At 41.6% G+C, this 24,302-nt stretch overlaps 2 protein-coding genes across 3 annotated transcripts in view; one reads left to right on the plus strand and one right to left on the minus strand.

The window, feature by feature from the left end:
- Window positions 1–3,947, plus strand: c3h22orf23 (chromosome 3 C22orf23 homolog). Its single transcript, XM_074628883.1, has 7 exons — window positions 1–102; window positions 1,222–1,323; window positions 1,472–1,534; window positions 1,842–2,015; window positions 2,134–2,262; window positions 3,165–3,265; window positions 3,589–3,947. The coding sequence occupies exons 2-7, from the start codon at window positions 1,230–1,232 to the stop codon at window positions 3,706–3,708; spliced, it is 681 nt and encodes a 226-aa protein (XP_074484984.1). The 5' UTR covers window positions 1–102; window positions 1,222–1,229; the 3' UTR covers window positions 3,709–3,947.
- Window positions 3,945–24,302, minus strand: part of micall1a (MICAL-like 1a) — a 24,555-nt gene continuing 4,197 nt past the window's right edge. The window contains exons 2-16 of one of the 2 annotated variants that reach the window (XM_074628878.1): window positions 23,253–23,301; window positions 18,634–18,775; window positions 17,361–17,461; window positions 16,009–16,157; window positions 14,057–14,832; window positions 13,910–13,970; window positions 13,259–13,695; window positions 9,614–9,972; window positions 9,394–9,528; window positions 7,946–8,072; window positions 7,549–7,639; window positions 7,110–7,183; window positions 6,677–6,791; window positions 6,073–6,119; window positions 3,945–5,891 (exon numbers count right to left, since the gene is read on the minus strand). In XM_074628878.1, coding sequence (XP_074484979.1) covers window positions 5,755–5,891; window positions 6,073–6,119; window positions 6,677–6,791; window positions 7,110–7,183; window positions 7,549–7,639; window positions 7,946–8,072; window positions 9,394–9,528; window positions 9,614–9,972; window positions 13,259–13,695; window positions 13,910–13,970; window positions 14,057–14,832; window positions 16,009–16,157; window positions 17,361–17,461; window positions 18,634–18,775; window positions 23,253–23,301 — 2,800 coding nt within the window. In that variant the 3' untranslated portion in view covers window positions 3,945–5,754. Of the gene's footprint in view, window positions 5,892–6,072; window positions 6,120–6,676; window positions 6,792–7,109; window positions 7,184–7,548; window positions 7,640–7,945; window positions 8,073–9,393; window positions 9,529–9,613; window positions 10,015–13,258; window positions 13,696–13,909; window positions 13,971–14,056; window positions 14,833–16,008; window positions 16,158–17,360; window positions 17,462–18,633; window positions 18,776–23,252; window positions 23,302–24,302 lie in introns of both variants that reach the window. The other variant, XM_074628877.1, reaches the window with a different exon arrangement.

Below are 24,302 nucleotides of genomic sequence, written 5' to 3' on the forward strand. Positions count from 1 at the left end.
GCTTGTAGTTGGTTGCTACAGCAACAGACAGACGCTGCTGTCTAACCTGGAGTTAGCAAACAGCTAACAGCTGAGTGTTTACGAGAAGAGAAGACGTGTTTCAGTAAGTTATTTCTAGTCTTTATTAACTTGTGTTATTATGGAAGTTTAATGCCTTTTTTTTAATCAAATGGAAATGCGTACATCCTTTATTTCCATGTTTTTTTTCCATGTAAGGTCAACTAGCTGTTAGCAGCCAGCTAGTTCAGGTAAACACAGTTCAGCTGAGCTACATTGAGCTGTTTCAGTCTTCTCCATCGACAGTCAACAACTTACTTGATCAATTAATTGAACTTTTGTACATTTTGGAATTGGTTTTATTTGACATTATATTACACCCAGTCAGCCTACGTTGTATTTGCACGTGGTCTTCCAGCTGTGAATCAGAGGTCTTGTGGAGTGCAGGGGTCTCCTGAAGACCTTTTATGACTCTGGTGGCATCAAACATGTTTTATGGAGTGGTCTGCTGGGGCAGCAGCATCTCGGCTGCGGTGAGGGAGAGACTAGACAGAGTGATCAGGAAGGCCAGCTCTGTCCTGGGATGCCCCCTCGACACAGTGGAGGTGGTGGGGGAGAGGAGGATGATGGCTAAGCTGTCATGATGGAGAATGACTCCCACCCCATGCAGGACACCATCTCAGCACTGGAGACTGAATATAACAGATGTGTAAAATACCATGGCACAAGACAGTTTTCTGTGTCGCTGGATGAGTCAGACAACATCATCACAGAGGCTTTAACCAGCCGGAGGAAGAGCTGCTCTCAGTACTCATCCAGGCTCAGGAAACACTGGCAAAATAGCCTACATGTAAATGTTTTTTTTCTAATTGAATGATGACTTATTGTGGTTTTATCTCTTATGTCTTATTTTCTGTCTTTTTTTTTTTTATTGCTATGGACCCTCTTGTGAGTCTGAAATAAAGTTTAAATTCAATTGAATAATAATAATAAATTGGACTTATATAGCGCCTTTCAGAAACCCAAGGACGCTTTACAAAGGGGGCACACAAAATCATACTAATAAATAACACAGAGGAGAAACCATAGCTAAGTAATTAAAAGAGTGATGTGTAGGAAGAGTCAGCTGAGATCATAGGCCTTGATGAACAGGATAAGGATAAGAGAGATAAAGCTAAATTAAGCCCCAGAGATTGCTGATAATGTCCTTTTGTGTGTCTTTGAAGTTGCAGATGGAGGCCTCCTCACAGAGTAGTAACGGCAAAGGACTATGGAACAAGCCCAGAGCCGCCCAGTACAGCAAGGAGACCCAGGACATGCTGAGATGTGAGCTGATACTTGTTGATATTCTAGTGTGGATGGTTAGGCGCATACAGATAGAAACACGCATACAGTATAGGAGTCGACAGTGCGTGTCCGGGAACATACAAGTGTGCAATTCTAAATTTGAATCATTCTCTCTCCTGGTGCTCAGTAATGATGCAGGAATCGAGATTCACCAACCTCCAGAGAAAACAGATCAACGAATGCCTCAAGAGTAAGTTTCAGACTTTTGGATGAGAGGTTGGGGGACGCAATATGGTGATAAATTGTACTGTATTATACACAAACATAAAGTGTAGATATTTTATATATTGTTCCAAATATTTCATGTGACAAAGTGTTTGCCACATATTATTATTGCAAAACTCAGCATATGACATATTGTTAAAAACCCAGATTATATTATATTATGACTCAAATGATGAATAGGGGCGCTCTGGTGTTTTTTGAAACATTTAGCATTACTACATTTTGTACTGCCATATTAAAAGATTTTACTTTTTTTATCTTTCACCTCACAGACGGAGCATCTTTACCACTGACCTCTGACCCCACATCCTCAGCTTCCCCCCCTCAGGCTAAAACTAGTAAATCTGTCCAGAAACATCTGCCGAGCAAGCCCCAGAGACGCAGCGCTGAATCTTGTCGCTCTGCGGACAGCTACGTCAGAGAAAAATTCCATCCTGGTCCTTTAAGTATGCTCTTGAAAGCTAAAACCGTTATTAATCCTGCATTTGTGTGCACTGACAGACCTATATTGCAAACAATTGCTCCTTGTGTCACTAATTTTTTTCCTCCGTTTCACTTTCCTAGGAGACTTGGAGAAAGAGAAGATGAGGCTTCAGAGTATAATGGCAACAGGAGAAGAGCCCACAGCTGCATCTTCCCACAATGCATGTCAGAACCCAGAAGTGGCAGAGCAGAAAGACCGGTATCAGGAAGGTGAGGCTGACTGCACAGAAACAGATGATGTACACAAGTTACATTACAACATACTTGCCAACCCTCCCGATTTTTCCGGGAGACTCACGTTTTTCATTGCCCTCTCCCAGTTTCACAATTCTCCCATATTTCTCCTGTGACAAATGTTCACACCTTTCTTTCCTTTTCGTTATCTCAACCCGTTTCTGGTGCTGTACAGCGTGTAAAATCCCTACTGTTTCCACCCGGATAACAATACAGCTACACCAAATGTCGTTTCCTGGGGGAAGAGTGCTGCTCGTGGTTTGAGCTGCGCTCTGCAACCCAAAGTTGAGCTTTGCTTGATGCAGCAAAAAGCCGTCGTGGCGTAGCGCAAGCCATTGGAAAGAACAGGTTTCAGAGCGCAGTGGTGCCGTTGTCGGGTTGTGTCTAGAAGGACCTTCAGTGAGTGAGAGACGGAGAGGGAAATGGAGAGTAGGAGAAAGAAATCGGCCTTCTCAAGCAGGTGTAGAAAATGAATGAGTGAAAACTGATGATAAAGTTCACACCAGAGGGGCCGATTACTCTGGATTTGTTCCTGAGAATTCAAAGTAAAATTAAAAGTATTTAACATAAAACTGCTGTTGCAGTGTACTCTATAATTATTTTGCAATTTTCATTATCTATGAGTCACTGGAATGCAGGAAACAAAGTCTCTGAAACTCAAAGACCACCCTGCTTTGGTTTCAAATTCCTCCCTATTTTGAGGTCTCAAGGTTGGCAAGTTCCATTACAACCTGTACAGAAACACACCACATTTGAATGAAGTTGTTGATAGTCTGTTTCTATTTCTGTCAGCCTAAATTACATTCTGTCTGTGCTACTCTGCTAAATATATCCAGTGCTCCTTAAATAAGTCTAATATTAACTCATTTCTTTTGTAGTTCTGGATGAGATAGAGGAGAGGAGACAGTTTCTGGCAGATATGTCCTCTCTGGGTCAGGAGAAACAGTACGTCAACATCATCAACACTGAGATATCCCAGGTAAAAAAAGCAATGGTTTGCATATTGGCTCAAAATAAGTCTGTATTATGCCATCCTGGGTTTTGAAAAAGCTTTTTGGTGACATAGATGTTTAAACTTCATTGATTTATAGTTGTTTAGTGTTATGTTCTTTTAAACAATATCATTAGATACTGACACAGATCAATAGCAATGTAAATAGATCCTTAAAGATGGCATTAGTGTCCGTCTGTTTTTGAGCATTTAGGTTCAGATGTCAGACAGAAAAAAAAAAGAGTATTATTTGTTCTCTCTGAAACTGCAATTGCACTTAAACCTACGCTGTGTCACGTCTCCAATAACAGAGGATTCGAGACCTGCAGGTGTTGGACAAGGCCAGGAGAGAAGAGGAGAGGAGAGCTGCAGAGCAGATAACAGAAAAGATGGAGCTGAAAGAAACAGGAGAGAAGACTCACTGCCACTGACTGAGCATTTGGAAATTACGTAGAAATCCAAGTACAAGCTATATAACTTCAAATTCAGATTATGAATGGGTCAAGTCAAGTATGATATAATGAGTGCGGTAGTGATGTCTGCAAAGAGGCTACAGCTGACCGGCTGCACTGTGCTTCAACTATATAAGCAGTTTGTGTGTGACAGCACAGCAGTGAAGACAAAACTGTGATATCAGGCTGTGAAAGCATTAAACTTACAAGAAAGATCATCTTGCATTAAGTTATTTTTATTCCTCTGCCTTCCAGTGTCAGTATTTTTTTATAATCCTGCTGCTGTTTTAGGACAACGTATAGCTGACAGAAATGTGGCGCTACAGAAGCCCTTGGTGTTCAGCTGGACAGGAAGACAGGCACAGAGCAGAAACACAGACATTACCATTTTAAATGGAGGACAAATAGACAATCTAACTGACAACAGGAACAGAAGGAGTAAACATACCGACATTTACATTAGCTCGAAGAAAATATATCATTCATCCACATATGCAATTAAATAAATGGCACTCGTACAAACAATATTAACAGATTTTTTCCTATCCACTTTTAAGGCAAAACATGGAAACATACAGAGAGGCATAGTAAAATATAAATTAATGATTGCATATTCAGGTTTACCCCAATGGTTAAAACTGTTATAAGCTGGTGCTTCGCTACAGTTGTTAAAATACTGTATATCTGCCTTTTCTAATACCTATTATTGCGTGTGTGACCTTTCATATTAATAAACCTTCTGCAGTTGAATGCTTTCTATAACGCTCTCCTCCAGACCTCATTTTCTAAATCAATCAGATTTTGAGTCTCCCACTTTGTTTCCAGTCACACACACACACACACACACACATTAATACTGTATCTATGCTCATCCAGGTCTTTGATGATATGCATTTACACAAATGACACCATCGCAAAACTGTCACAGAAGAAACTTAAAAACAAGGAATCTACAGGCGATCATAACGTAGCAGCTAGAAGAGCTTAGGTATCTACTGTCGGTCGAGCGTTTCAAGGGTAGATGTTGCAAGATTTAAAGCAGAGCTCGTCTTGAATTTTGTTTTTTTACTTTCACTCGTACCACAGGCTCAAACCAGATATGACACGAAGCATTCTCAGATATCCAGATACTGACCTTTGGAATCAAGGAGCAGGAGAGAAGGGGGATTCAACGAGTGTGAGTCGGGAACAGATTAAAAACATATTTAAAACTCACAGGCCCTGTTCAGACCTGCCATTAATATGCTTCCTTGAGTGATCCGATCACAAGTGGACAGCTCTAAGTACAGGTATGAATGCACTCAAGACGCATTGAGTGTGTACCCGATAACCTTATATTTTAATGTTAATAAAATGTACCCCAATTCACAAATATGTAGGATATTACTACTGACATTCCTGTAATATTAACGTCTGCTGTATTAGCTATGTGTTTACTACGTGTTTATTGGCATATAGAGCAGGGAAGTGAGATCCGATCACAAGTGGTCACTCGAGACGCATGTGGACACACATATTAATGCCAGGTCTGAACAGGGCCTAAAATTTCAGGGATTAACTTACATCCAACTGACTTCATTCAAAGTGAACTGTCATGTCACACCTTAGCTGAACCTTGATAAAGGCCTGCAGGGCAGACAATGCTGAGGATGGTGAAGCAACGTACGACAAATCAGTGCAGTGATTTAGGAACCCGCTGTACACTTCACTCACTGGAAAGGTCGGAGAGCTTAAAAACAGGTCAGCTCTTAAAGCAGCGAGTTGTTAAAACTGTCTTTAAAACACACGAAGGCAACTGAAAACAGTCACTGAAGAGACTTTTTTGGAAAAGCATCAAGTAAGATGTGAGCAGGGTTGGATTCTGGGTTGCACTTCCAAGTCATTAATGACACAGTTAAAGGAGTCCTCACCTCATCTTCTTGACCTGATGCATTTCTTTTCTCATCCTTTTTTTTTTTTTTTTTTAAGTTTACCTTAGTCCTGTTAAAACAGTCTCATATCCTCTTGGAGGAGAATGCGTCCTTTCTATGGGCTTTTCTCCTTGCGGGGGCTGTGGCTCTTGCCTGGGTCTCCTTTATGGCTCAGCCGCTTGAGCACCTTAATGGGTTTGAACTTTGCCCCTTTTTTCTTCGGCTGGTCAACATCCGGCTCCTTATGGAAGTCTGAGGAGAATAAGACAGAAACGTACGTTACCTCACATAGGTTCTAAAATCAGACAAAAAAATCAGAAAGTGAGGCAGAGGAGAAAGAGTGAGATGCCTCATTTACATTTTATGTTTAATGAATGCTCTTATCTAAAGGATTTTTTAACCCACTACAAATGGAGCTTACTCTTCATCCTACCTTTTTTCTTCAGCATGGCTTCCATAAGTTTATCCTCCTCTTCTTCCCTGTGACAGAATGACTGTTAGATTGCTGGTAGTTGCAAAGTATCACTGATCAATGCACTGCAGAGATACACAGTTAACAGCCAGTCATTCATAGAGAGCCTCCCCTTCTGGTGGACCTCATGGGACTTTATTTCGGAAAATATATACGGCGAGAGACAAATATTTTTTTTGATACGTTACAATTGTGCCATGATTCAAATTAAATCTGTCAAATTAAAACAAAATTTTGCAAGTCAAGAAAGCCGCAGTTTTGTCGTAGTATCATTTAGTTTTGTGTGAAACCGCTCAGTGAACTACATCTCTCGTCACACAGGTATTGTAGCTTCAGAGAGAGATTTCACTTGCGCAACTTTTAGGTGTGTAGTCTTTCTAATTATTAGTATTTTCACAGTCTTTAACTTCAACAGTTTTACAACAAACTTAGACTTTCTTGACTTGTAAAATTATCTTTTAAAGTGACAAACATCGTCTCTCGTCGTTGACTACCGTTTGTATTTTTCAGAAACAAGGTCCCATGGTGGTCAACCTGAAGGGGCAGTTCTTCACTTCTCTATTACCTCTGCCTGTCCTGGTCCATGTTGTTGACGATTTGGTTGCGCTGTTCAATGATGGTAACCAGCTCAGCCATTAACTCCTGCTCCCGACTCTTGTCCTCCTCCGTCCAGTCTTTCTCTGAGGAAGGAAAGGATGATAATGAATCATTTCACTTTGAGAGTCCTCTGTTGATCAGTGTGCTGTATGCCTGAGCAGAGTATGCATGCAGTGTGTGTGTAAGTACTAATGGAAGAGCTTAGATCCTGTTAATAGAATAAAAAAAAGATATTATAGAATATGATACCAATGTTATACAGTTGAGTAGCTATAGTGATTCTTCCTTAATAGAATCTGTGTGTAGATCATAGACTGTATATAAAGATGGACGACACCTCTCCACTCCCTCTCACTGTACAAAAGTGAAGCCAAAATATAAAGCGGTAAAGCGAAACACACCTGGTTTGTTGAGAAGACACCTCAGCTCATACTCCACGTCAGCTTGCCTCTCTTCCAGGTTCTGCTGCTTCGCTCTGCAGTGAGAAACATTTACAGAGTACGTTACACACCGGTTACCTTCGTTTGTGGAAGAGACCAGTGGAAAGACCAACCAAGATGGTTTTGTTGAGTTTTATGTTGTTTCTGTCAGGTTTGAATGAAGTGTGCTTTACAGCGTTCCGCCGCTCGAACAGCTGACCTACCAGCTGAAACTACGTGGGCGCGGCGCCACGCATGCACAGACACACCTGCGCCCACGGAAAAGAGCTGAACTGAGCATGCCACACGTGTTTTACCAGTAGTAATGTTACTACCAGGAGGCGCCTGCGACGGTAAAAACAAGCAGTCTAGAACCGGGCCTGATTCTAACATTTGCCACTTGCTGCAGGCGCATACTTACGTGTAGACCAGCTCAGCTTCTCGTCGTACTAAAAGGTGTTTCTCATGGATGAGAGTGAACCAGTCCACCAACAGGCGCTCCTCATCCTCATCTGAAAACACAAAAGAGAACACAGAGATGTGTTATGCTTCTATTATTATGTATTATTCTTTCTGGTCAAATCTAGGGATCTTGCCCTTTTCCCCTATTTTCTCTAGGTGATCATTTGTCTTTATATAAATCCTAAATAATACTTTTGTGGGCTATTTTAAGCTAGAGCAGCCATTTTAGTAAAGTTTTTTATTTTGAATATAGTGAACCCAACCTGTTTGTGTTCTGCATGTGGGGGCATTTTCATATCTTTGCAATATTTAACTGGCCTTTAACTGATTTAAAGAAGAATAGTGCGATGTGTTACCGTTAGGGTTGTCTCTCAGCTTCTTCTCCAGCTCCACTCCCGTCTGCTCCAGTTCATCCAGCTGCTTCTCTAGCTGAGCCATCTCCCCGTGGATGTCCTCTACTGGGATGTACTGGTCCGACTGCACCTGGATGGAGGTTTGGACGAGACGGATCATTTCAGTACTTCTTCATTGATTCTTTAAAAAAAAAATTGGGCTGTCAAAGTTAACGCGATTATAATGCGTTAACGAAAATGAACTTTAACGCCACTAATTTCTTCAACGCCTTAACGCCACTAATTTCTTCAACGCCTTAACGCAACTTGTGATTCTTAGGTTGTAGCGGGCTCAGTTTTTAATGTCATACTAGCTTGTCACTAAGGAGGCTAAATAACGCTCCAAACTTGCGCTAAATTTTGACGAGGAAAAACTGGCATGGCCATATTCAAAGGGATCCCTTGACCTCTGACCTCAAGATATGTGAATGTAAATGGGTTCTCTGGGTACCCACGATTCTCCCCTTTACAGACATGCCCACTTGATGATAATCACATGCAGTTTGGGGCAAGTCATAGTCACCGACAGCTGTTGTTGCCTGTTGGGCTTGAGTTTGCCATGTTATGATGTGAACATATTTTTATGCTAAATGCAGTACCTGTGAGGGTTTCTGGACAATATTTGTCATTGTTTTGTGTTGTTAATTGATTTCCAATAATAAATAAATAAATAAATATACATTTGCATAAAACAAGCATATTTGCCCACTCCCATGTTGATAAGAGTATTAAATACAAATTTCCCTTTAAAGTACATTTTGAATAGATACAAAATGTATGATTAATTCACAATTAACTATGGACAACTATGCGATTTATCGCAATTAAATATTTTAATCGATTGACAGCCCTAAAAAAATTATATGCTAAAGCATACAGTATACACCGATCAGCCATAACATTAGAACAGCATGGTGCACCCTGACCGGTCTGCGGCTACGCAGCCCCACCTTAAGACACCTTTCTATTGGAACCAGCATTAACTTTTTCAGCAATTTGAGCTACAGTAGCTCTTCTATTGGATCAGACAAAACGGGCCAGCCTTCACTCCCCACGAGCCTCGGGTCTGACCCTGTCGCCGGTTCACCAGTTCTTTCCTTGGACCACTTTTGGTAGGTCCTGACCACTGCAGACCGGGAACATCCCACAAGAGCTACAGTTTTGGAGATGCTCTGACCCAGTCGTCTAGCCATCACAAATTGGCCCTTGTCAAAGTCGCTCACATCCTTACGATGGCCTATTTTTTCTGCTTCCAACACAAAGTTCAAAGTTCAAAATGTTCACTTTCTGTCTAATATATCCCCCCCACTGCCAGGTGCCATTGTAACGAGATAATCCATGTTATTCACTTCACCTGTCAGTGGTCTTAATGTTCTGGCTGATCAGTGTATGTCCTCTTCAGTTTTTTTTACCTTGCGTTTGATAAGAGGGAAGCCATGGCCGGGGGCCGGGGGTCTGGCAGGACGAGGGCCTTTCTGTGATTTGGTTTTGGATTTAGCAGGGGAGGGAGAAGCTTTCCTGTTGAACGGGTTCTCCTTACAGATCCGCTAAAATGAGAAGAGAGATACAGCTGGAATATAATGTGCAAAGTGTATTGCTTTCTATTGCTTCTTTTGGAGGTGGACCTAGTACCTTATTGTGTGATTGGGGGGCTCCTGAGGCCAATGGGCTGGGGGTCGTTGAGGGTCGTGGTGGAGGGTCTCCGCTCCCTTTGGTCCCAGAGCTGCGACTGGTCTGTGGGGTGGCTGGAGCTGAGCTGGCATTTGAAGGCATGGGAGAAGGGTAGGGGCTTAAGGAAAGGTGAGGCAGACGGTCGGTCGAGGAGGAGGAAGGGGATGCCATAGAGTCGCACGGTGAACAGATGGAAGGCTCTGAGACACTTTTGGTGAAGGCGTGTTCCTGGTCGCTGCTGGCACTGCCGGCACTGCCACCCAGAGGGGGATGGGAGGAGCTGTGGTCCGAGCCAGAGGACAGACTCTCTATGCTGAGAGCTGGAGAGGGGGAGCAAGAGGAGGGCTGAGAGTGAGAGGAAACTGAAGAGGAAGGAAGGTTTAGTAAAACACAAAGAGCAAAAGGAGCAGAAATGAAACGGGAATCAAAGTAGTTGAGACGTGAAATGGAGAGGATGGGATGGGGGAAAAGAACAAAAAACAATGAACATCCATATAAAACATCCCACTCTCTCTTTTTTGTACCCAACCTCATTGTTCCAGTTCAACTTTGCCAGCTTACATTTTAAATTTGAGGGTGTTTTAAATCCACATTGTATAAGCTGTTTAGGATTTGGAGCCCTTTACATTTGTAAACTGTACATCAATGTTGAAAGGTGTGTTTTGTCTCATAGTTACTAAATGTACAAAAGAGAAAGTTAAGGGTATGAATCTGAATGTAGGTGTGACATTTGCATTTGTGTGCTGCCTGTTATTGTCTCTCCACAAGGGGACATGTCAGTGAGGAAGAGGTCTGTGAAGCAGACTGAAGACTGATGAGGATGAAGAATCTGATACAACAAAAATAATGTTTTCAAAATTAACAGTTTGGTACATTGTCATGAAGCAAGAACACAATGATGAACTCTGCAGATATGAAGGACCTGGCAGACAACAGAAGACTGGTGTAGTGGAAGACCGAAGGATGTAGAAATACCCCAGCACAACAGATTAACAACATTCATGGTCATACAGCAGGACAATAATCCTAAACATATAGTCAAAGCAATCGCATTTTTTTAGGCCAAAAACTTTAGTGTTCTAAGTCAATCATATCACCTCAATCAAATAAAGCATGCATATCACTTGCTGCAGTCCAAGGTCACTGAACTAAATATTAAATAAATCATATTTATATTTACCTTAAAAAGGTACAGTGTGTAGAGTTTGGACGTATCTAGTTGTGTGGTTGCAGATTGCAACCAACTGAGTACCCCTCTGCTCTCTCCTCCCTTTCCAAGACTGCGGTAACGTGAGCCGCCGAGTGCAAAACCGTGGTAACGCCGTTGGCCACACTCAGAGGTCATCCTTACCATTATAACGCTACTTTAGGAGCAACGGAAGTCCAATGGCGGCACCACGGTTTTACACTCTCCGGCTCACGTTACCGCAGTTTCACAAACATGTCGGAGAACTACGGTGGCCTTCAGTTTATGTAAAAACACAAAAGGCTCTCACTAGAGCCAGTGTTATGTTTGTCCATTCGGGGCTACTGTCGAAACAAGGCCGGTGCAACACGACGTGAAGAGGACCCGCGTACCCTATGTAGATATGAAGGGCTCATTCTAAGGTAACAAAAGCACAACGATTCTTAGTTTCAGGTGATTATACACTAATGAAAACATACTTATTAATATTATATTCCACTACTGCTTATAGATCCCCCAAAATGCATCACACTGGACCATTAATTTGTCCATTTACATTTGATCCAATAAACTGAATGTGTTTAAAAATGGCCAAAATTGTAGAGGACATGGACAACCTTAAACTGACCCGCCAGTGGGTTTGTTACACAGAACCATCTGAGAAGCCGCGTTTGAAAAAAGGCAGGTACTTTCAAAAAATACTTGGCAGGAGATTGGATGAACCACGTGTCAATCTAATTCTTGCCGAGTCGGGAGAAGAGCAAAAACATCGCCTTCACGTTCATCAATGAAGATATACTCTCTAGTTATAACTGCTGCTATTGCAGCATCTACGCTAACCTCTTCAGGAGCAGCTGTTGTTGTTTAGAACCAACAGTCGCTCCGTGTCATCTCACACTATGGTCTCACACACATAAGCCACGCCCGTAGCTGCCAGTAGCTCCTCACTGGACGCTGACTGACCTGTGATCTGGCTTGCCGGACACAAACGCATTACTTGAAGCCTGACAAGATGGATTTTCATGTGATATGTGATTCTGCGATCTTGCGTGATCTTGTGATATTGCGGGAATCCAGCTGCCGTGCAAAATAGGGACACCCTTACACGAAGCTGAAATACTGCCTAACATGTGTTATTATCCAATAAATGTACAAATTCTGCTCTTCAATAATGCGGTGGCAGTATAGGGAACTACAACTTGAGCGAACGCATGTTCTCCCTCACAAAAACAAACTGACAAATTTCTACCGTACCACCTAGACTCTATGTCCTAGAGGGTAATTTTATACTGGCAAGTATTCACGTCTCCACAAAGTCCAGACTTACTGGTGAGGTGAGATGACACTAAAAGTGCTAGAGTAAAATGTATAGTCTTGTCTTTGCATTTCATTCTTGTACAAAATGACAAACAGCTAGATAGATAAATCCCAAAGGTAAACAGGCTTGGGGGGGTGACGGATTACATGGAACGGCGTTACGTAATTAGGATACAAAAAAAGGTAACCGTAATCTGTTACAGCTGTAGCTGATCAGCGAGGGAGCTGTCAGGTAGAGGTAGGCAGTGTGACTCCCGTTAGTGAAAAAAATGCTTTCACTATGTGGAAATAGCACTATTATTTTGTATGTAAAGCAAAAAAGAGGAACAACAACATAGTACAGCACAAGTTATAAAAGCAGGATGGTTTGTTTGCGCACTTTCCAGTTCATCAAGAATATTCTTTTTGCCGAGAGGCATCCCAGCGTGAAAAGACGGTTTGTAGGAAATGAGCGAAACACTTCATATTTCTGGTCCAGCAAACATAATACAGGACAAACCGGGAAATTTGTTGGGCTGTACCGAATAGTTAAAAACGTCATTTAGAACGCTGACATTCAAATTATTATTATTATTAATAACAACTTACAGAACTTACACTCAGTCGTCTCTGTAACTGTCTCAGTCCAAAAATTAAAATTTCACAGCTATAGCAGCAATCTAACAGCACCATAAATTATATTTATATAAACACAACAGCACACAGTGGAAATTTACATGTAGGTTAATTGAATTTAATTTATGTGGGTAATGCTGCTGCTGCTGCTCTAAGTTAAAATCCGGTAACTAATGTGCCAATGATTGGAGTCCTTGGGTGATGACAGGATTTTAACAGCTGGAAGGCAGAACTTGCACTGTGCTCTGATGTTGTTCCTCTTTTCTGCTTTACATACAAAGCATTTTTCTTTTCTCTTGTCTTCATTTGCATATTTGGTATTGAGGTCATGCAAAAGTAACGGAAAGAAATCAGATTACATAACTTTTATATTGTGATACTTGTATTAGGTTACTTACTAATTACCTGTTAAAAAATGTAATAATTGTATCGGATTATTAAGTAACCCTCCCAACCCTGAAGGTAGCACAGCCGCTGATCAAACTGACCTTGGTGACCTGCAGGTGCCTGTGGAGCGCGAGGTGCCGGTCGTCGTTTCTTGCTCTTGGCGCTCCCGGGGCTGGCGGAGCGGGACGAGCTTCCTCCACTAGGGGGAGTTTCTGCACCTGTCGCGTCAGCTGCCTGAGTGATGCTGTACCATGGGTGACTAGCCACAACTGTGGTGGGATTCGCACTTCCTTTGCTCCCCTCTTCTTCCTCTACCTCGTCATTTTCATTTTCATCATCATCATCGTCGAATGGGTTGGAGGGCGGAGCGGGCGTGCTGGGTCTGGATCCCTCCCCTTTGAGAGAGGACAGAGAGCCTGTATTGGGAGGGGTTGCCAGTGCGGCAGGGGGAGGGGCAGGGGCTTTCTTCTTCTTGGATTCCGATTGGACCAGGGCGAGCCAAGGTGGGTCTTTGGGTTTATGGGTGCCACTGGACAGGCTGGACAGTGAAATACACAGATAGGGATGGAGGGGTCACACAGGGGAAGACAAAGAAATACAGCCAAATGGAGGCATGGAGGGGCAAACAATCACATGCTGTAACAGGATGGAATTCAGAACGGAGACAGAGAAAGACTATGATGACATGATTAAGGTCGATGAAATGGTGGTAATAAGACAGAAAAGGAGGCATTTAAGAGAAGTTCAGCTACCTTCCAGGAGACTGTGATCTTTCTCGAGGTTTGGGAGGAATCGGAGGCTTCTGGTGTTCACCTGTGATTTCAAGAGAAATATGAGGATGAATATCATCAGAACCTTTTTTCATCTATAATCATTTACATTCTGCTGTGCGCACGCACCGACTTTAAGGGCGTCTGCCGTACGGGGTAGCCGAACCCGAGGGGCAGGGCGAGGAGGAGGGGTGGGCTCAGAGACCCGACGTGGTGCCGGTACTGGTACTGGCCGACTGGCACCTTCATGATGACTGATCGGTGTAGAAGGGAGATCCCCATTGGTTGGTGCAGAAGGGAGATCTCCATTGGTTGGTGCAGAAGGGAGATCTCCATTGGCCGGTGTAGAAGGGAGATCCCCATTGGCCGGTGCAGAAGGGAGATCCCCATTGGCCGGTGCAGAAGGGAGATCTCCATTGGCCGGTGTAGAAGGGAGCTCCCCATTGGTCGTTAATTTGGCTGGTGTTTTAGTATCTTCTTCTTTCTCCACCTCTTCCTCTTCTTCATCGCTCTCATCAAAAGGGTTGGGAGGATGAGAAGAACATGGTAACCCCTCTGTCTCTCCACTGCCATCCATCTCTTTTGCTTTTTCCAAAGAGTCTGCTGTATTTGTTATAACGACAGCGACTGTGGCAGAGTCATTGCTAGGCATGTCAGTATCATTTGTTTGGATTACTGGAGGAGGAGTCTTTGCCTGGTCTCTCTCAGAGGGCGAGGTGTGAGGAATTGTGCTGTGACCAATCCTGTCGGACTGCCCCACCACTGGTCTCTTACTAAGATCTGGCCGGCCGTTCTGATTGGCTAAAGCATGCCTTGCAAGGTGATGTGTACAGACCAACGCACCAGTATCGCTTCCTATTAATTTGTAGGATCCAGGAAGCAAAGTGCTGTGACACTCTGTGCACCTGGAACAACAATGACACAGGAGGACAGTAAGACATAAAGATTGTTGTGATATAAAGCTACAAAAGATTAATAACATGAGTATGAGGCTACATCCACACTAATACGTTTTAAAAATGGCATCCAGACAAGAGTTTTAGGGCCGTTTCTCCGTCCATACTACCACGCCTGAAAAAGCATATCGCATGACCATTTACGTACACTGGGCATGCGTGTGCCGGTGTAAAAAGGAAGCAGTGCTGGACACGGGAATTGATGCAAAGCGCTCAAATAATAGCTTGCTTCCTGCGCAAGTAGGCAATAGTAGCATTATAAAATGCAGAATATAACTGCACAACAGCTGTGAGCATCGACAACAAGGTCAGCAACGCTTGGAACTCGTTATCCATGTTGAAATTAACCACTGGTGGTTTTCAAAACGTCTCCGTTTTAGGTAGTAGTGTAGACTCTAGGCATAAACGTATCAACAGTTATGCGTTTTAAAACAAAAATGTATTAGTGTGGATGTAGCCTGAGTCTGTGAAAAATAATACACAGTAATCTGGTATTCTCTGATATGTACAAAATCTAACTGTTAAGTCATTTATTTCTGCTCTTAAAGTTATAATCCTTCAGATTTTCATAAAATCAGATCCATTGTTTGACACTATTTATGTCTGGCATTTCTTCAGCAGTAGCCAAACAATATATTTACATTCTCTCATTACTTCGCTATATAGTAATTTTCATTGTTAGTGGAGGGGTCTGCCATTTCCACAGGTAATTCAAATTGCTCGACTTCAAATTCACAAGAAATGCGGCATGCATGTGCTGATAATAGAAGCCAAACATTTGCTACTGCTGCTAGCTTACATTAATATCATTCAACTAGTGAAACATGAGCAGCGTCGCTCATGACATAATAGAAAAAGGTCAATTCAGGTCAACTACTTTATTAAAACAATGTGAGTTTGTGTGGATGGCTTCCCTGTTAATTAATACACCTTATGTAACCACAGGTGCTGCCAAATCAACCAGGACTAAAATCTTAGGGATTATCACTGTAAGAGGCTCAATAGAGAATCTTTCTTTCATTGCTTTGTTAGAAATATGTCATGGCTCCACAGCATCGTTCATTCATGCCTCAATAGAGTCTGTATAACACACAGTTAGGCAGTAGCCGTAGATGAAGAGCTCACCTGAAGCAGTTGCGATGGTAGAGCTTGCCGTCCACCAGAAACCTCTGCACCAGGTGGACATGTTTCTGGCAGGCGGCGCAGGTGCTGCTGAGCGTGTTGCGCTTGACTGCTGCGACCGCTTCTACACCTGTCTGCGCGGGCTGGCTCGGCTAGTGGGACGTTGTTCGCAGGGAGGGGGGAGACGTCATGGGAAGGGGGGAAGATGGAGCGTAATGGGGGAGGGGGAGATCAAACACGGAGTCAGGATTTGAGGATGTGGATTGTTCATTTCGTTTAGCTAGCTACATCTACTCGCTTACTGTGACATCTACTGCTCATTGACTCACGTGGTTCATTACTGCATTTCTTTTTCAGTTTAAAAACATCATTTGATTAATACAAAAATGTATGTCATTATAAAAAAAAAACGTTTTATTAGTAAAAAAATCCAAACAGCTTGGGTTAGTGGCTCTGGGAGTCACGTATTTTGGATATGATTGATATTTGGGATTGCTATATTGTTTTAGGCATTTTATTTTTTTTAATTAGTTTTTTGTGTTAAGTAAAAAAGGGGGTTAGCAGCAGCGCATTCCAAAACTTGGCACACAGTGTTAGGATAATACTACTGTTAGTATTTATTTTACAAGATCTGGTTAAAAAAGACTGACCTAACTGTTTTGCTTTCACCTCCTAGCCCACCCCCACCCCCCATCCTACTGCCTAGGCTCAGGACCAGAGAGTGGAGGGGGGATCAGATGTGAGGAGGAAGAAGAGCAGGAAGAGGAGGGAGTGGAATGGATTTCCATCTGAAGGGGGGGTTGGGGTGGAAGTTGAGAGGGAGGGTTGCCAATATATGGAAGTATGGCGATGGAGGAAAGAAGTTGAAGGCATGCGAAAGAAAAGAGAGACAGGATACAGAGGCTATCTTTATAGACTTACTCTACCTCTGTTGCATGGCTTTTCCCCTGCTGTGCAACACAAAGCCCATACAAGGAAGTAGTAATTATAAAATACTCAAGTGGAGATTGTTGTACTGCAATGGCAGGATGGGATTTGTATTGTACAGATCTGATGACTTAAGACCCCCAAATAGCACATGCAGAATTACACTTCAGATACACACCAATATACTACCAACAAAAATGTGTGTGGTTTCAGTGTGGTTATCCAGGCCTTAAAAGGACACAACATATTACTTAAAGATACAGCTTGTTGACATGCAGCTCCAGTAGAGTATCATGCAGAAATAAAGTAGTTCAGGGATGCACTTTTTGAAAAGCTATTATGTGTGGCCTAGAGTTAAAAAAAAAAAACATTATCAATACATGCACAGGGTAATTTCTGTTTCTCCTGGTGCCAAGTCTTGTTCTTACCTCAGACTCCTCCACTTTGTCTTCCGAAGGGGTCGGGGGCCTTTTCTGGGCTGGCTCAGTGAGGCCGACAGAACTCAGTCTTTTCATGCTAGGGGGGTTTGCTGCGGAAAAAGTCATCAGTTAATGATACAAACTAATTATTTAAGTTGTTGTCACACCCACAAGTTGTACAAGTTGGTGGACAATATTTATGGCTCTAAAATTAGGATCGGATGAGAAACACACAAAATGCAGATTTTCCAATGAACATTATTAGTGAAATATGTGGTCAAAATTGTAAGAACATTAACCTCAAAACATTATATGTATTTTAAAAGGGCTGTCAAAGTTATCGCGATGATAACGCGCTAACGCAAATTTGCTTTAACGACACCACCAATTTCTTTAACACATTAATGCAACTTACGATTTGCTATTGTAGTGGACTCAGTTTAAGGCTCTAGGTTAAAGCTAGTGAGAAAGATACTGGTATCATATGAAACAAAAAAAAGGAATCCATTGTTACCAACCATGTCATACTAGCTTATGCTAGGTAGTCGCAAAGGAGCCTAAATAAGGCTCCAAACTCAAAACTGGCATGCCAAAATTTTTTATTTTTTTTTTAATTTGTACTGGGGCTGTCAAAGTTGTTTTAACGCCACTCATTTTTTTAACGCATTAACTCAACTTACGATTTTTAGGTTGAAGCGGGCTAAATTTTGGCGATTAAAAACTGGCATGGCCATTTTCAAAGGGGTCCCTTGGCCTCTGACCTCAAGATATGTGAATGAAAATGGGTTCTCTGGGTACCCACGAGTCTCCCCTTTACCCAAACTGCATGTGATTATCATAAAGTGGGCATCACCTTATGATAATCACACGCAGTTTGGGGCGACTCATAGTCAAGTCAGCACACTGACACACTGACAGCTGTTGTTGCCTGTTGGGTTTGAGTTTGCCATGTTATGATTTGAGCATATTTTTATGTTAAATGCAGTACCTGTGAGGGTTTCTGGACAATATTTGTCATTGTTTTGTGTTGTTAGTTGATTTCCAATAATAAATATATACATATGCATAAAGCAGCATATTTGCCCACTCCCATGTTGATACGAGTATTAAATACTTCACAAATCTCCCTTGAGGATACATTTTGAACAGATAAAAATAATGTTGATTAATTTGCGATTAATCTTGATTAACTATGGACAGTCTACCGATTAATCTTGATTAAAAATTTTAATCAATTGACAGCCTGCTTGTAGTGAAATCCATCTGAATTGACTGTACCCACCTTGAGATTTGTTGTTGAAAAAGTTGTAGTACTGGGAGACGTATGTGATGATGCTGAGACGGTCAGGCACTTTCATGGACACCATGTCTTCTGGGTCCAACAGGGCTGGGATCCCCAGCTCTGTCTCTGCCACTTCAAACGCCTACGATGAAGCAAAAACAAAGAAAAGGATGGAAGGAGGGAGGTAAGTAAGAAGCTGAGAAACAGCTAAGCTGTGTTTTCATGCAGGCATACAATAAATAATAATATGGACTGCCAATTATAACTAAATACTGTGAAATGATTATTCCAACTGTCATCTATTCACTTTAAACACATGAACTATCTTGTTTTAGAGTAAAAATCTGACTATGCATAACTAAACAGACCTTGATTACTTAATTAAACTTAAACTTAATTAATATTTCAACTCATTGTGGCATTTTGGTCTGATTTCTCTCATTGTTTTGGAACTAATGCTATGGCATTAAGTAGCTGCAATTGAAACTGTTGATAGTGAGGTCTGGATCTCCCTAAGTAACCGGGACAATGTTTATGGAAAGACCACAGACTGTATATAAGAAGTGAACAGTCATTGTTACGCCACCCTTTGGTTTGTGGACTACCGTTTTGAAGCCTCTAGTTTGGCATTTTGACCGTCGCCATGCCGATTTTTTTGCATCCAGAAGTGGCATGAGAAGGTGGAGCTAACTACAACCGAATGCTGAATAAGACGTTTTCAGGCGACCATAAATGGGACCATAATTTACCTCATGCTGTATTTACGAAGACTTGAAACTAGCGATTGAGGCAGTAAAATCATATCTACAATGTTTACTGAGGTAATAAATCAAGTGAGAAGTAGGTTCATTTTCTCATAGACTTCTATAGAGACTGACTTCTTTTTGCAACCAGAGGAGTCGCCCCTTACTGGCTATTAGAAAGAATGCAAGTTTAAGGCACTTCCATTTACCTTCATTGTACTGGGGTGGCAAGAGAAATCTCAGAGAATGATATCTCAAACCTCTTCAAATAAAACCGGACCTATCTGCATGGCTCGATAGGGTGAGTGAGAAAGTATGTTTTGTTCCGGAAGTTGAGTTACTGCATACTGTGAAAATGTTTTACTCAAGATAAAAACTTAATCTGGGTATTCCAAAAAAATCTAGTTATGTGTCTCCATTTAAATGTTCAGAAACTGAGGACAGAATAATGTCTTTGTTGTATGTGTGCAAAAAAGAAAGATGCTTGCTATTGCCCATCAACCAGCACATACTTGATGCCCTGAGTAATCTAACTCTGTTGCCAAAACATCAGTCATTTGCTGATAATGTAATGTTTTGTCCTTCGAGGATAACCATCAGTCTAATGAAAAATTCCACTGAAGAAATGAGACGGGGTAAAGTTACATAACAACAGGGATACGATCGTTGGCAGTCACACAACACTGATATAATTCAGCCAACAAATGCTACACTCCGGCTAATCAAAATGCATTGTACTGCACTGTACGAATACTACATGGTTTACAGTAGGGATGGGTCATGATTTTAGATTTTTCGAATAGTCGTTAAATCTTATCTTAAAAAATATATATTTCCCTTGAATTAACCGTCGCAGGCGCTGCCTGCTACCGACATTACTACCGGTAAAACGTGTGTGGCACGTTCAGTTTGGCTCTTTGCTGTCAACGCAGGAGTGTGTGTGTGGAAAATCGCCGAATAATAATCAACTAATTCCCAGTGATTTTCAAATAGCATTTGTGCTTGGAATGCACATCCCTAGTTTACAGTGAAAATTGTTTCTTGTTCAAAATACCTTCTTTCCTGCAAATTATTGAAAATGAGTGAATGCTTTAGAAACTAATAACATGTTACTGATTCACTACACAGACTTGTTTCACAACAAGCAGTTTGCCGAACTAGCCACACTGCTGCTATCCTTGTTGAAAATGTCAATAGGTCCATTTTATATGGATCTATTTTAAGTGAAATGCAGATATTTTCATAAACAGTTCAGATAAGTCCTCAAAACATTCTTAATGTATGACTATAAACTGAAATAACTGTCTCTTTGCAATTCCAAATTAGGATGTTCCTGTGAGTCATACTCCCTCCAGGACATAGTGAAGCAGGTCAAACCAGCAACGCATGTCTGGGTCACCTGACCTGCCTTCATGAACCTCCTCCAGACCTCAAATTAGTGCAGCTCTGATCCTTTGGTAAATATGTTTTCCTACTGAAGATGACACTTTGTTTGATGTAGGGCCAATTCATCTCTTTAATTGATTTAATCAAAGACCATTAAGCAAGAATAATAAAAGACTTGCACCATCTGCAAGGCTGTCCTCATTATGAATATTTAAAAATGATAGGTTATCCCTACGGCTATGGGCTATCAGTACCAGAACCAGAGGCTATGGGTAACCACGAGTCTCCCCTTTACAGACATGCCCACTTTATGATAATCACATGCAGTTTTTTTATTCAGTATAAATGTGTTATTTTCACCTATTCTAAAAATGGTGTATTTGAATATTTCTGCAACTGTATTCATGTGTGATGATGTTAGTCTTCATAGTAGCCGTTTAATTGTAGTGAGATTCTTTTTTTTTTATTTGACCTCACTGTATAAAATGACCTGTGGTGACCTCTAGGATAATCACAGCCTCATGAAACTTTACAACCTCAAACTAGAGACCTAGAGCATTCAGAGGATGGATGGCTTTCCTAGGTAGATTGACAATAAGGGGGGTTTCTGAGCAGTTTTCAGAACAGAAGTGCTCGCCATTCAATCATCTAAAAATGCAATTCTTGCAGAAATCTCCAAATGTCAAAAGTTTTTGATACCAAATCACAGCATGGCTTTTTCTATGGTGTTCCTCAAAGTCTTGGTGTCTTAATGTGGTATTTTGGAGGGATTATTGATCCTTTTTATCAATTCTCGAGTGGTAAATAATTGTTAAATTTAGCACCAAATCTGTTTAAAAAATGGTATCAACCCAAAAACTGCTGCAACAACTTATGAGACATAATAGAGCATGGGGATGGCCATCATATACTTCAGTTATAATGTTCTAAGCCCTTACACACTTTCACAATTCATTTTAATTAATGAATTGATTAATTAAGTCATGTTTATTTATGACTATAACAACTTGACAAACAGTGCTGAGCTGCTTCTCAAATTAATCTTCAGGTTCCCAGCTTTCAGATGATGTACACCACTTCTATGTGACATCTACTGCTGACCTGCCATCTCCCCATAAAGACCCCCTGTACCTCCCTAAAAAAGGCAAAAGAGAGAGCAGAAAAGTCCGCTCACATGTTAATTATGCTTGCTCCTGCTGTTTGCGTTTCTTGAAATCAGCCTGATGATCTAAAGAGACAGTTGTTAACTAACGTTAGCTGTTTAGCTACACTTTATGCATCTTGCAAAAACAAAAATTCTAATTAATTCAATATATCACACAATCCTATGTTAATGTGAGTGATGGTTACATTGAATCATCTACAAAAATAAACAAATAAATAAAGAGAGAGAGAGAGAGAGAGAGAGGGAACATGGGTGGACGAGTGAAAGTATGTGAGCAAGTAGAGGGAACTGAAACTGCCACTTACAGTAACTCCATTTGTTACCTACATCATATAATTCAGTGATATTCTATAGTTAGCGGTAATGTGTGTAAAACTATAGTTGCAGACTGGAGTCTCTGAACACTGACACCAAGGGATCAACCTGTAACAGCAGTCATATATGAACAGGGTCAAATATGGGCTACTTGTTAAGTAGACCTTGCCCTGTATGCATCTCGTGTATGAAAGGGGTTTTAGAGAAGTAACACTAAGAGAGAGACAACCATGAACAAATTTAAGGAGCTCACATTTAGCTCCTTAATAGTAAAATCTGACTTAGGTGCTTTGAGTGCTTTTCACATTGACAGTCATAGATTACTCACTCAGGCTTAGTTCCTATGGATACAGTGGATAACTTGATTTATGTAAGCCAGCACACAGAGTGTGTTCCTGGTGCTACCACCAACTGCCTCACTTTCCCTGAAAGTTGTTGGATTGAAAAGTATGTAAACAGCAGCAAAGAGCTGCCAAAGCTTAGCTCAGACTGGAAATGAGGAGACTCCCATTTTGTCCCTCAAGGTTCTTTCTGCTGACAGATGATGTGGAAAAACCCAACAAGGGAAATTTGATTGAAAAAAAAGTATTCGTTGGTTTCAATCCACTGACTTATAAGCTGCAAATTCAGCACTTTTGCACTTAAAATCCTCTTTACATGGTCTCTCCACAGGCTTACGTCAAGAATTTTTTTATGACATTGACTGCTCAGGCTTCCTCCCTCTCCTTCTTTTCTCTCGTCAGGCTCCATCAGGTTAAAGTAACACTGCTCTTCACACAGACACAGTCAAACATACTGAAGTCACACCCAACATGACTGCATGCAATCGTAAGGCTTAGTAATTTTATGGCCGAATGAGGCACACGCAGTGACTGATCCAACGTCTGAAACCACATACTGTAGGTGATTTTACCCTCCCGTCAAAAGCAAGCTGTCTCACAAAATGAAGGCATCATGCAACACAAGATCATAGGAGTGTTTGAACCTCAAAACATGCAAAATTGACTCACCAGCCGGTTGTTCTCGTACACATTCTCTTTAGACAGCGAGTCAAAGTCTCTGGAATGACAAGACAGAATTTTTGTTTTAGGAAATTCAAAACATTTTAGATAAGTATGCAGGTAGTCAGTGTACAGGTATGCAGCCTGCAACAACTGGAAATCATGGTATCTCCTTTACTATCAGGACTCTTGTAGAAGGCCATAAAAAAGTCAACAGCCATGCTGATATAGGAAGGTACTTTAGCTGACCTATTTCCACTTATGTTATGAACCATCAACAAGCTATTATTGGCTTGGCAGAATGACATGTAGGAATGGTGAGAGCGGTTACGCTTCCCAACTAAAAAGCTGACAATTGACCCCAAACCACACAAAAATAATGCCTGATGTGAAAAAGCGTCAATACAAAAGGAAAGAACTCCTGCACCAAACAGGAGTGAGGGGCTGATAATTACAAGGCTGTGCTTTGAAATGCCGGGGGCGAGGAACGAAAGCCAGGCTCCCGCCAGTAAACATCCTGCAGTAAAACTGGAAAATGTCGGAGGTGTTCTGGGATGAAAGCGAGGTTGTGTGCATAAGTAAATGTAAGTGTGTATTAGTAGGACAACAGTGTGGCGGAAAAAGAAACACCATGACGCTGGTGAGAGCTTGTGGAGACCATGTGGAACTCTCAAGAAGGAAAAAGCCTGTGAATGAGCTCCGTGTTGGAGCCGCACAAAGTGACCTGTGTTCTCTCTAATCTCGTTCCCATGGTCACAAACACACTGAGCAGCGGCTCTAATATCAAGACTATGTCAAAACAAGTCCACTTCGTCAGATCTACTAACATAACCAAAACGAGCTGCTGCAGCAACTTAAATAACTATTCCCACATTTTTTGACAATCGGAGAACAAACAGTTGCAGCCGACACTGACATGAATGATGAAGGGCTTTTTGTGATCTGAATTGCGAACCTAATCCACTGTTACTCAGAGTCTCGCTCCGGGATTTATTTTGGGAAAGAGGACTGCTGAGGAAGGGTGTGTGTGTGTGTGTGTGTGTGTGTGTGTGTGTGTGT

The sequence above is a fragment of the Sebastes fasciatus genome, chromosome 3 (genome assembly GCF_043250625.1).
Source record: "Sebastes fasciatus isolate fSebFas1 chromosome 3, fSebFas1.pri, whole genome shotgun sequence".
NCBI classification, from domain to species: domain Eukaryota; kingdom Metazoa; phylum Chordata; class Actinopteri; order Perciformes; family Sebastidae; genus Sebastes; species Sebastes fasciatus.